Source organism: Eumetopias jubatus, unplaced genomic scaffold, assembly GCF_037043125.1.
Source record: "Eumetopias jubatus isolate StellerSeaLion01/CBP00866 unplaced genomic scaffold, mEumJub1_p1.0 scaffold_3, whole genome shotgun sequence".
In the NCBI taxonomy this organism is placed as follows: Eukaryota; Metazoa; Chordata; class Mammalia; order Carnivora; family Otariidae; genus Eumetopias; species Eumetopias jubatus.
Window position 1 is genome coordinate 120,198,629 of NW_028274809.1, and position 11,633 is coordinate 120,210,261.

Here is an 11,633-nt window from a genome sequence, read left to right on the forward strand (position 1 = left end):
CCATCCTGCAGGGCAGGGCAGGGAGGGAGAAATAATTCATATATAATGAACTATATACGTTTTTTTGTATTCTTGAAACTTTACTAGAATAATAAATCTTATTCATTCATTCATTTTAAAACTACTTTTTTGAGGTGTGATTGACATACAGAAAGCTGTACATACTTAATGCGTACAACTCGATGTGTTTGGAGATAAATATAGACCTGTGAAACCATCATCACAATCTGTGCCATAAATCTATCCATTACCTCCCAGAGTTTTCCTCCCACATTCTGGCAAGACAGAAACAGGTTCTGGATCTCTGCATGTCCCTTTATAAAACTTGCCGCCTTCGTGTGAGGAAGAATCACCATGATTAACGTAGTTGTCGAATTGTGTGCCAATAGGTGGGGTATACAAATATCGTACAATCGGTATTGAAAATGCAATGACTTCTGAAATGCAACACAGCTTATTAAGCCAATAAATTGGAGAATGTTGGCCCAGAAGGGGGTGAAACTCCAGGATGTGTAGAGCACAAGATTAGGGGACCCAGAAGAAGGGTCACAAGACTTGCTTCCAGTTGGCATTTGTGAACAACCCTCTCTTTAAGGCTGGAATCTGTGCTTTCAAATATTACCTTGAGGATGTGAAGAACAAGTAAGTTAATGTATGTAAAGCCCTTAAAATGGTGCCCAGAACGAAGTGCTCAGAAAGTGTTAGCCTTTATAGCAAAAATTATTCTTCAAATTATCATGATAATTTCTAATAGTAGTAACAGCAAATTATTCAGTCATGAGAGGGAACACTAGACAAGGCTTTTCACATTTCAAACTTTTCCTTGTCAATGAACATCTGCCCCAGAATGAAGTTCTGGGTGAGGAATCATGATGCTGGTTTCTTGTTCTGGACCTGCTGCTTCCAAACCAATAACCTTGGGATGTCATCCTGGCCTGAGCTTCCCCATCAGTGAAGTGAGGTGCTTGCAAAGTCTTCTCCAGCTTGAGAACATGGACTCTATGACTCCTAAGACATCTAAAGCCTTAAAACAAAACAACAAAAAACCTGTGCTATGTTTTATGTTTGAAAAGTCCGCACGTAAATTAGCTGATTTTTAAAAAAATAAATGTCTCTAAAGAACTTTTTATTCATACAAATGAATGTTTACAAATGCAAACTTCTGGTTGCTCAGCTCTTTTCCTGCACACTTTATGGATGTCAATAAACATAAATTTTTAAAAATCTTACATTTACAAGGTTTGCAAAGCACCTAAATGTGAGCTTCGAGTGATGATGCTGAAGTTCATTTCAGTGCAGTTCTCAGGAATTTTTTAAAGAATTGGTCCCTAAATTAAATGTCATTAAAAGAAATCCCGTGTGGTTAGCTCCAAATTATTTCCACTTTGCTCCTTTGAATCCAACATGGTTACTCCTCTTAGAGAACTCTTTTCTTCTTTACACTTAACGAGGTACAGCCTGCCCTTTGGGACCCATTGGCATCCAACTCTCTCCATGAAGCCTGTCTATACTCCAGAGCATGCCCTTCAGGCCTCTGCGTGCCACTCCTCTCACACTGAGCCCAGCCTACCTTCAGAGTCATCCGACCTGCTCATGCACAGGCCACTCTTGGCTCATCTGCCTGGGCATTTCATAGCAGGCGCTGCCTATTTCTAAGTACCCTTGTTCCTAGCACAGTGACCCACACAAAAGCACTGTGGGTCCCTATGTGGGGGCCCACAGTGACCCACAGTGATTTTAGCCATGTCCCTTAGCCTCTCTGTGCGTCAGTTTCTTTACTTATCATGGAGGATATCGATACTAAAAATACTAATGAAAAGTAACATCCAAGCAGGTTTGTGCCAAGCCCCATATTGAACCCTTCATATGTTGTTTCTCACCCCAGCACTGTGAGGTAGGTTCTTGTATCATGCTCATTTTATTTTATTTTTTTTAAAGATATTGTTTATTTGTCAGAGAAAGAGAGAGAGAGAGAGCACGAGCGGATGGAGTGGGAGGCAGAGGGAGAAGCAGACTCCCCGCTGAGCAAGGAGCCTGATGTGAGGACTCGATCCCAGGACCCTGAGATCATGACCTGAGCCGAAGGCAGATGCTTAACAGACTGAGCCCCCCAGGCGTTCCTATCACGCTCATTTTATAGAACTGGGACACGGAGGTTCGGAGAGGTTAAGTAGCGTGCCCAAAGCCCTGCAATAGGAAGTGACGGAGAGGCGACATGAATCCAGGGGTCTATGTCCAGAGCCTGTGTTCCTAGTCACCTTATTGACGAAGGCTATGTAACTATTGGTTTACATTTTCTCTGTGTACAGGTAACAGTTACATCTATTTCACTCCAGGAGATAAGACGTCTATTGTCAACATCACCTATTCAAGCCGTGGCACTCTGTCAGCTCTGCAGGTGGGCGTGGGTACCCCAAAGTCGATAAGTTTTCTTTTCCAAACCTCTTCAACCCAGTGGGGCCTCCTGAAATAAGTCCACGAGAACCAGCTACTAATTGGATGGAGAAGTCTGGAAAGTGGAAACTATCTTCACATTAAGAGCAAGACTGGGTAGGGTGAATTAAGCTTTGAAATACTCTGTTGTAGAAAGAACTCTCAGGATATGTCAGCTGTTCCAGGACTCAAACACTGACCTTCTGCAGGGTGAAGACTTTTGAATGATCAGCAGCTCCGCTTTCCACTGTGTGCATGTCTTGTTTGCATTAAGTTCCCCGGGGCTGGGAGTGCATCCCTTGTCCCCGGGACACCCTCGCTGTGGAATGACAACATTCAGAGGGTGCAGGGGCCGCTGGGGACGTCTTGCTGCTTTTAACAGCAGCTCCTGGGTCAGCGCTTGGAGCAGCAAGACCAGTCTTCCCCGTTACTTTAGTCATAACCTCTGGATTCAGATGTTTCAGAAATATCCAGATTTTCACTCGAAGACATCCCAAATTCTTGGCGAAAATGCATCCGTCTCTGAGAACAGTCAGTGCAATGCCGCACAGCACACTCTGGAATCATCTGTCAGAGGACAGCATGAGAATGCCTGGCACGGACAGAAAAGGCTGAGAGGTCCCAGTTATGCTGACATATTCATGCCATTCATATGTCATGTTAAAGACGAATAAACAAACAAAAAGCAGAATCAGACTCATAAATACAGAGAACGGATGGTTGCCAGAGGAGAGGGGGTTAGGGGGCTGGACAAAATGGGTGAGGGAGGGTGGGAGACACAGGCTTCCAGCTGTGGCATGAATAAGTCACGGGGATGAAAGACACCGCACCAGGGATACGGTAAATGGTGTCGTAATAGCGCTGTATGGTGACAGATGGGAGAGCTCTGCTTGGAGACTTGTCCAGTCACTATGTTGTGCACCTGAAACTAATGCAACATTGTGTGTCAACTATACTCAAATAAATCTTTTTAAAAATGTTATGTTAGTATGTCAGGATTCAGTCAGCTACACCGCGCACTTCTCAAACTCAAGAGTGCATCAGAATTATCTGGATTGCTTGTTAAAAGATTGTGGGACCTCGCACCCCGAGTTTCTGAGTCGGTGGGCTGGGGGTGAAGCCTGACACTCTGCATTTTTAACACCTTTCTGGGAGATGCTGCTCCTGCTGGTTGGAGCCCACACTGGCAGGCCCACTGCCGCGCAGCAGACTCTCAATCCTTGCGCTCTAGGAAGCTCTACGCATCCCAGCTTAGATTCCTAGACTTAAAGAGGTGTGTAGAGAAATGGTAGATGATATGGAAAAAAGGATCAGTGAGATAATCTAAAGGATCTAAAATAAAATAAATCAGAAAAAATATTGAAGTAATTGGGATAATTGTATTTGAAAAGAAGAGCTATATTGTTTAATCAGTATTTGCAGTAGATAAATGTTGACGGGGACTAGGGTGCTCTCTGGATCTCCAGGACCTGGCCCAAAATAACTAGGATTTGCATGCAGTAAGAAAGACAGATTTGGAATGTTCAGACACTGCCAAGCGCTGAGGGAAAGTGAAGAATTTTAGTTTCCAAAGAGACTTGTACTTAGATGGTTTGGATTCAATATACGAAATTGCACTCCATACATTTTCTTCCTATAAGGTTAAATTCTATGCTATCCAAGGAGATAGTTTCAAAGCTCATAGTTTCAAAGCATCCTGGAAGGAGTAAGGATATATAGTTGCACCAGAACCAGGTTCCCTTAGCTTGTAGCCCAGTGAACACAACGTCTATAAAAGACAAGCCATTATCCCTCACGTGAATGGCTTATGGTAGCTTCACCAACCAAAGCAAGAATCCCCTAGATTCAATGCATGGTGCCTGGTGAGAAACACAAATCCAAGCCTTTCAGAGAATGCCCTTAAGATGTTCTTTTACCTTTTAAAGTCCTTTGCTTCTACTTGTCCATTCAAATGGTCAGCTGCAGGGAAGTCTGTGACATAGTAAATGCTTTCATTTCTCCTCCACACTTATTTCAAATTGAAAGTTTGTTCGCTTGAGGCTACCATTTGAATTTCAGTGATTAAAACATTCAGTGATTAAAACATTAAAACCTTTCTTCTGTAAATATTTTATACTATAAACATATTTAAGTTATATATTAAAATCCACTTCAGGGGTGCCTGGGTGGCTCAGTCGTTAATAAGCATCTGCCTTCGGCTCAGGTCATGATTCCGGTGTCCTGGGATCGAGGCCCGCATCAGGCTCCCTGCTCAGCGGGAAGCCTGCTTCTCCCTTTGCCTGCCATTTCCCCTGCTTGTGCTCTCCCTCTCTCTGTCAAATAAATAAATAAAATCTTTAAAAAAATAAAATAAAATTCACTTCAACTGTGGACTTTGAGGGGGCGCCTGGGTGGCTCAGTTGGTTAAGCATCTGTCTTCGGCTCAGGTCATGATCCTGGGGTCCTGGGATCGAGCCCCACATCGGGCTCCCTGCTCATGCTCTCTCTCTCTCTCCCTCTCAAATAAATAAATACAATCTTAAAGAAAATAACTATGGTCTTTGACATGCTTTTATTGGATAAAAAAGTTCCCACCTTCTTGGACAGAAAGGAAGCACAGTGGATATAATTACCACTGGTAATGATAAACACTAATAGTACTTTTGATGTCGAAAATTAACAAAAGATTACAGATAAATATCAAAATGAAAATGAGATATTTTAAAAATTCTCTGATGTACTTGGCTAGGGAAAGGTTGCTTTGGGATGAGTTCAGCTGAATTGTACAACACAGAGAACAAAAGTTTCCATCTCAATTATCTCAAGATGAATTTGTGTATGTATACAAGTCACATATGTCATAGAGAAAAATGTCCTTGAAAAAATGGTGGCAAAAACAAATCTTTGTTGCTACTGTTGAGTGTGTGAGTACGCAAATCTTTGTGTGTACTCACACACACATACAGAAACACATTGCACAGATCTATAACGCTCTGAAAGAATTACCTTAAAATAATGGTAATTGGGATTTTAAAAAGTGAGAACACTAACATGGAAAAATATATTTATAGATCTTTACTAGATACTAGAGAAATTCTAGGGAAAGTTCAAAGTTCATGTCCATTGAATACGGACTAGTTATCTCTTAATTTCTGGCAAGAATAAACACTTTTAATTTATATATGTAAAACATATATAACATACATATATATAATACATATGCGTTTAAAAGTTTATTCTTATCAGAGGTTAATATATATTATATATCACAATTATATTATTATATATGTATACTACATATATGACTATGCATATATTATTATAAATATAGAGTTCATTTTTAAGAATGGGGAGGGTGTGACAGTTACCCTTGTGACTCCAAGTATTGTCTATAGACCATCAGCACCAGCATCAGCATCACCTGGGAGTTTGGTAGAAGTTCAGCAGTGTCTCAGACCCACTGAAGCAGAATCTGCATTTTAACAAGATTCTCAGGTGGTTTGTATGCTATTTTTTTAAATAAGATTTTATTTATTTGTTTGAGAGAGAGAGAGAGAACACGAGCAGGGGCAGTGGCAGGCAGAGGGAGAAGCGGACTCCCTGCAGAGCAGAGAGCCCGATGCGGGGCTTGATCCCAGGACCCTGGGATCATGACCTGATCCGAAGGCAGATGCTTTAACGGACTGAGCCACCCAGGTGCCCTGATTTGTATGCTTTTTAAATAATAAAAATTCAAGGATTCCTGGTCAAAATTACCAATTTTTTTTCTGTATTGTTTGCCAGGGGACAGTAGACCTGTCGATTCAAACCATGTTTTTACTTCCTTGATGTATAGAAACTACTTCTGATTGTTCTAAAATTTCTAATCACATTTCAAGGTTCCAATCAGATATCAAAACTATTCAATAGTCACTAAAATTTTTAAGGGGACAAGAAGGAAGTTTGTCCCTTTATTACATCAGGCATATACTCAAGAGAAAAACATAAACATTGTTCAATGTAAGACCATAGTAGTCACTTATTTTTATATATTTTAAATCTGAAATGGTAAGTCACCCTAATTTCGTATGATATATATATGAAAATTATATATATGTATATATATAAAACTGTGAAAGTCAATTATTATTTTAATAATGGATTAAACATTTCTTTTAAAAAAAGTTGGAAAAATCTCCCAGATACTTTATTGGCAATAACATCTTCATTTCTCATCTGCTCTTTTAAACTTCTTGTTTAAATCCTGCTTTAAATTCCAGAGGGATCCAAGACTGCTCCTCCTTGCCAAGTCAAGGGAGTGATTCCCCCTTCCTGAACTTAGCTCTTCAATTTAGTCTTCCAGAGAAAGTGGTGCTCTGCCTCCCTACTCCAACTCTTTCCTCCCCCAGGTGGCAGGAAGGAAGATAGCCCTTTTTACCAGCAAGAAACAAAGTTATTGCTATAAAGAAGTAAAAAGTTAAAGGGACAAAGGAAACAAAATCCTGGTTAATCACAACCTGGATAATTAGCCTTGACTAAGGATTCTGCTAAGGTAACTGAACTGTCTTAGTTACAAGGGTAACTTACCATAAACTCTTTGGTAGCTAAACATTTTCATCATACGGAGTAAAAGATTATCTGGTACCTCAGGACTGTTGGAGATATGAATGTTTTCCATAATGCATTTAGTGTTGTTGCAAAGTTAATGTTATTGAACATATATATGCATTCATATATGTATACATTCATACACAGACATAAGCATATACATGTATATTGAGAGAGGCACACATTTCCTAATAATTAACTTCGCAGAAACAAAGAAGCTTTGTAGGAAACCACCTAAACATCCCCAACTCTTCACCATTTAAAGTAAACAGTAAGGACATGTTATAGTTGACTTGAAAAATATCTTAACTGAAATCAGATTTTTTAAAAACAGGGTCAAAAGCAACCCTTTAGTATTTATAAGACCATTACAAACTGGGCGCCTGGGTGGCTCAGTTGTTAAGCATTTGCCTTTGGCTCAGGTCATGATCCCAGGGTCCTGGGATCGAGTCCCACATCAGGCTCCCTGCTCCGCAGGAAGCCTGCTTCTCCCTCTCCCACTCCCCCTGCTTGTGTTCCTGCTCTCGCTATATCTCTCTCTGTCAAATAAATAAATAAAATCTTTTTAAAAAAAAAGACCATTACAAACTGATATAAGTATATAATGTGAAGTTTAAAACAATAAATGAAGGAAAAATCTGTATAATGAGTGCCCTCATCTTATTGCACTAAGATACTGCAATGTGCCCCCTGGGGACCGGCCTTGGCTCCAAAGCAGGGAAATGTTCAGCGAAGAAGAACATGTTAAAAACAAACTTCTTTTACCTAGAACCATGCCAATAATCACGCCACATGTAATTTTAAAGAGGAAGCTTTGTCTTAATTGTAGAACTAAAACTTGATGACAGTGATATGTTCTAAGTCATTTCCCTCAGTCCCCCTCTCCGGGGGAGGGCGCGATCACAGGCAGCCTGGTGCACGGAAGGGGACAGCATAGGCTTGGGAAAACCCAGGTTCAGATCCTGCCTCTATCCTGGAGCTCTGTGGCCTCAGACAAATTCCTTAGCCTCTCTTCGCCTTAATTTTCTTACTTGTAAAAGTGTATTCTTGTGAATCCAGCAACAAAGCAGATAAAGGGGCCTGGCACACAACATATGGTGAACAACAGTACACGTCATTATGACTGTAGTTCCTACTATTACAGATATGCAAATGGACCACCATTTCTACAAAGATAGTATTTATTGCTTTATAAGCTCCGTATGGATACTTCCCAGCTCATGTCAAAACCAACTTACCTTAGTCATTGCTCACAAGGAGATGCTATTAAGTTTTATGTCATTAAAAACAAACAGACCATCATTTCCAATCTACCAACTCCATCAAATGTTCAAAAGACATTTTTTAAAGGCATCGAGTTGATTAGATTGGTCGTATGGTGGTATATACCTTTCCACTTCTGGAATATTTCAGTCCCTCTCCTGCTTCCATAAGTAACCTAGGGGAGGAGAAGCAGATTCAAGTATAGGATTTATTCACACTTGTACTACATATGAAGGGGCTTTGGGGAGATGGCATCAGCATGCAAGCTGCCAGGATGGCCCTGAGACCACCACGGGCATAACATTTGGGACAAACTGATAAGGTTAATTTATTTCAAACAATTCCCCCACGGACCCTGAAGTACTGGTTTCACCACCATCTGAATGGGCTTAGTTGATGTCCCGTCCAGAAATTCTTCCACTGGTTGTATAGACGCCACTATAAATCCATGGCAAATGGAGGGAAGGTATCTGCATCCAAAACATCTGTCTGTACTAAGAGAAATGATGCTCAGACACAATGACTTTGCAATATACTTAAAATTCATTCTTCGGTGTCATTTCTTGACTAAATCTTTGCTCTCTGAGAACAGGCAATACAATTTTTATTGCATTTAAGTTGTTTTTTGGTGAAAAGAAGGAAAAGGAATTCAAAGTTAGCTTTTCATGAACAGCCACATGGTCATTCTGCTTGCGAACTTACATAGTATAGCTAACATATATTACAGTCAGATACACATTTATGCACTCACAAACTTAATCATTAAAAGAGGAGACCACCTGTTTCAAATGCACTTTGCACCACAGATGATATGAACCAGAAATATTTGGTCTACAATATTTAATTCTATTTGTCTCAATCAAGAAAAACTATTAATACATTCTTAGATATAGAGAGATAGGAAAGGTGATGTTTTTCCTATTTTGTGATAGCTTTACATCAATTTATTTTTCAGAATACACTAAAATAAATGTAACCTACTTTTAATAGCTGTTATTAAATTTTTTCTCTTGCTTCGTGAAAACAATCACTGTGGAGTGGAGACTACAGTGGTGGATCTAATCAATCCTACTTCATATGCAAATCAAACAAATTTCATAATTCATTTTAGAGACACATTGAAAACCTATATTGAAAACTGACTCATTTGATTCTGGATTTACATGGCAACATTTGAAACTAGTGGTCTAGCTAACACAGGCAACCATGCAGAAAGTTACAACATTCATAGAAATACCCAAGTAATTCTTGTGAACAGTAATTGCTCAAAGTAAAGAAAGAATGAATAAGAATGGGTACATGGTTTCTGTGTTGGTAACTTATTACTGAGTTCATGTTAATAAAATCAGGTCTCTTCCAAACAGAATCATGTAAACTATTGGTGTAGGCTCGAAAGAGATTATATTGTTAGGTACATGCAGCGTTGGAAATCTACCTTGACATTAAAAAAAAAAAAAAAAGTCTGGAAAAAGTCATTTCTCTTCCATTTTTCTCAATAGCTCAATTTTATTTTAAAGTCCAAGTAAAAACTCTGGGACCAGTTTACTTTTTCTAACATCATGGCCATATCACATACTTTCTTTCCCACCCACTACCAATCTTCCCAGTAAAATATAACACAAAAACCCTGCCTCCAAACAAAACAGAAAACAAAACCCCTAGCCCCCAAACAAAACAATAATCTTGAGCAAAGAACTCAATCATTTTTTTAAAGGTTGAAAACACTGGCAACATTATTTTCACTTCAGTCACTTTACTCATGTAAATGAATGCTTCACGAATGCTAAGTGCTCCTGAGGCTCAAGAGAGAATCCAATATAAAGAATTAAAGGACAGCATCTCAGCCATTTGGCTGGGCAGTGGAAGTGCTTGGTAAATGCAGAATTGAGTGTGCAGGGTGTCCTCCTAAGGGGAACGCTGCTACACATCGCTGGGTGACCGTGCTCTCTGGGAGAGACTGGAGGGGATGCAGCCGCAGCAAATGAGACAGAGGGCTTTCTGGATCTCTTGGTTTCTGAAAGCATATATGACGGGGTTGATGATGGAGTTGTAGGTGGCGGGCAGGAGGGTGGCGTAGGTGTAGATGGAGGGGTAGGTGTAATCAGCTATCAAGGAATAGAGTGTGAAAGGCATCCAGCAAGCAGCAAAGGTCCCCAGAATGATGGCCAGGGTGGAGACCCCCTTCCGGGTGGTCACATAGTGGGAGGTGGCCAGGAAGTGATGCTGCAGGGCTATCTGATGGGCGTGCCTCATCACAATCTTGCAGATCTGGATGTAGAGCTGAAGCATGAGCGCAAACATGAAGAGGAAGGAGACCGAGAGGATGGCCGCATTGTTCTTGGTGAGAGGTCTGACCACACTGCAGGTGGACTCGTCTCTGAGGCAGTTCCAGCCCATGATGGGCAGCAGTCCCAGGCAGATGGAGGTCCCCCAGAGCATGATGAGCATGACATAGGTGAACGTGACTGTCCTCTCCGAGTGGTATGTCAGAGCGTAATACAGGGAGAGGTAGCGGTCAACAGTGATAGCCAGCAAGCTGCAGACAGAGGCAGAGAAAGAGGCGACAATGAGTCCGATTGTGACCAGCTTGGTGGCTTCTGATTGAAGCAGGTAGGCAAAAACAAAATTGATGATGAGTCCGATGCCGGCCAGCAAGTCTGCAAGAGCCAGGCTGCCTATTAGCAGGAACATGGGTGCTCGCAGGCTGGGGTTATGGAAGATGATAAGGACCACAATGGCATTTTCACAGGAGATGAGGGTTCCTGAGGTACACAAGACAATGTCCCAAGGGTTGACAACGAGCTCAGGCTCCGGCTCTACAACAGGAACCTGGGAGGAGACGGCCGACGAGACGTTCTCTGCAGCGCCAGCATCTAAATAATCCCGAGGCAGCCCGCTTAAATTGACCTTCAGGTCTTCATTCATTTTAACCCTCGTCCTCTTCAACGAAAAGACAGGCTTTTTAATGTTTAGACACAGCAGGGTGACAATCCAAGATCATGCAAAAAACACACAAACAGAAAGCCAGCCCCTACTCAGACACTACCATCAAACGCCACAAGCTTCATGAATTATAAAGTGTTGTGGAATAAAACAAAAGGCGAAGTCTCCGTGGTTTCAAACCCACGACCACAAATGCGTTTGGCGCTGGGGACAACACAGGATAGGACTTGAAAACACGAGCGTGAGTGAGGCAGGCACACACGCAACCGCGGCGGTCTGTTTGCTAAAGTGCTGGGAACGCACATCTGAAAATCACATCTTGCATGCTGGAAACGAACCACTGTTTGACATCTGGGCTGCCGCCGACAAAGCCACGCCGCAGCGACAAGTCGCGAGCCGGGGCGCCATCCTCGATGGAATATTTAAAT

At 41.4% G+C, this 11,633-nt stretch overlaps 1 protein-coding gene across 1 annotated transcript; it reads right to left on the reverse strand.

The window, feature by feature from the left end:
* Nucleotides 1–10,182: 10,182 nt before the first annotated feature.
* On the reverse strand, nucleotides 10,183–11,187 carry GPR12 (G protein-coupled receptor 12). Its single transcript, XM_028107656.2, has one exon. It carries the CDS (start codon nucleotides 11,185–11,187, stop codon nucleotides 10,183–10,185), a length of 1,005 nt encoding a protein of 334 aa, XP_027963457.2.
* Between the last annotated feature and the right edge of the window lie 446 nt (nucleotides 11,188–11,633).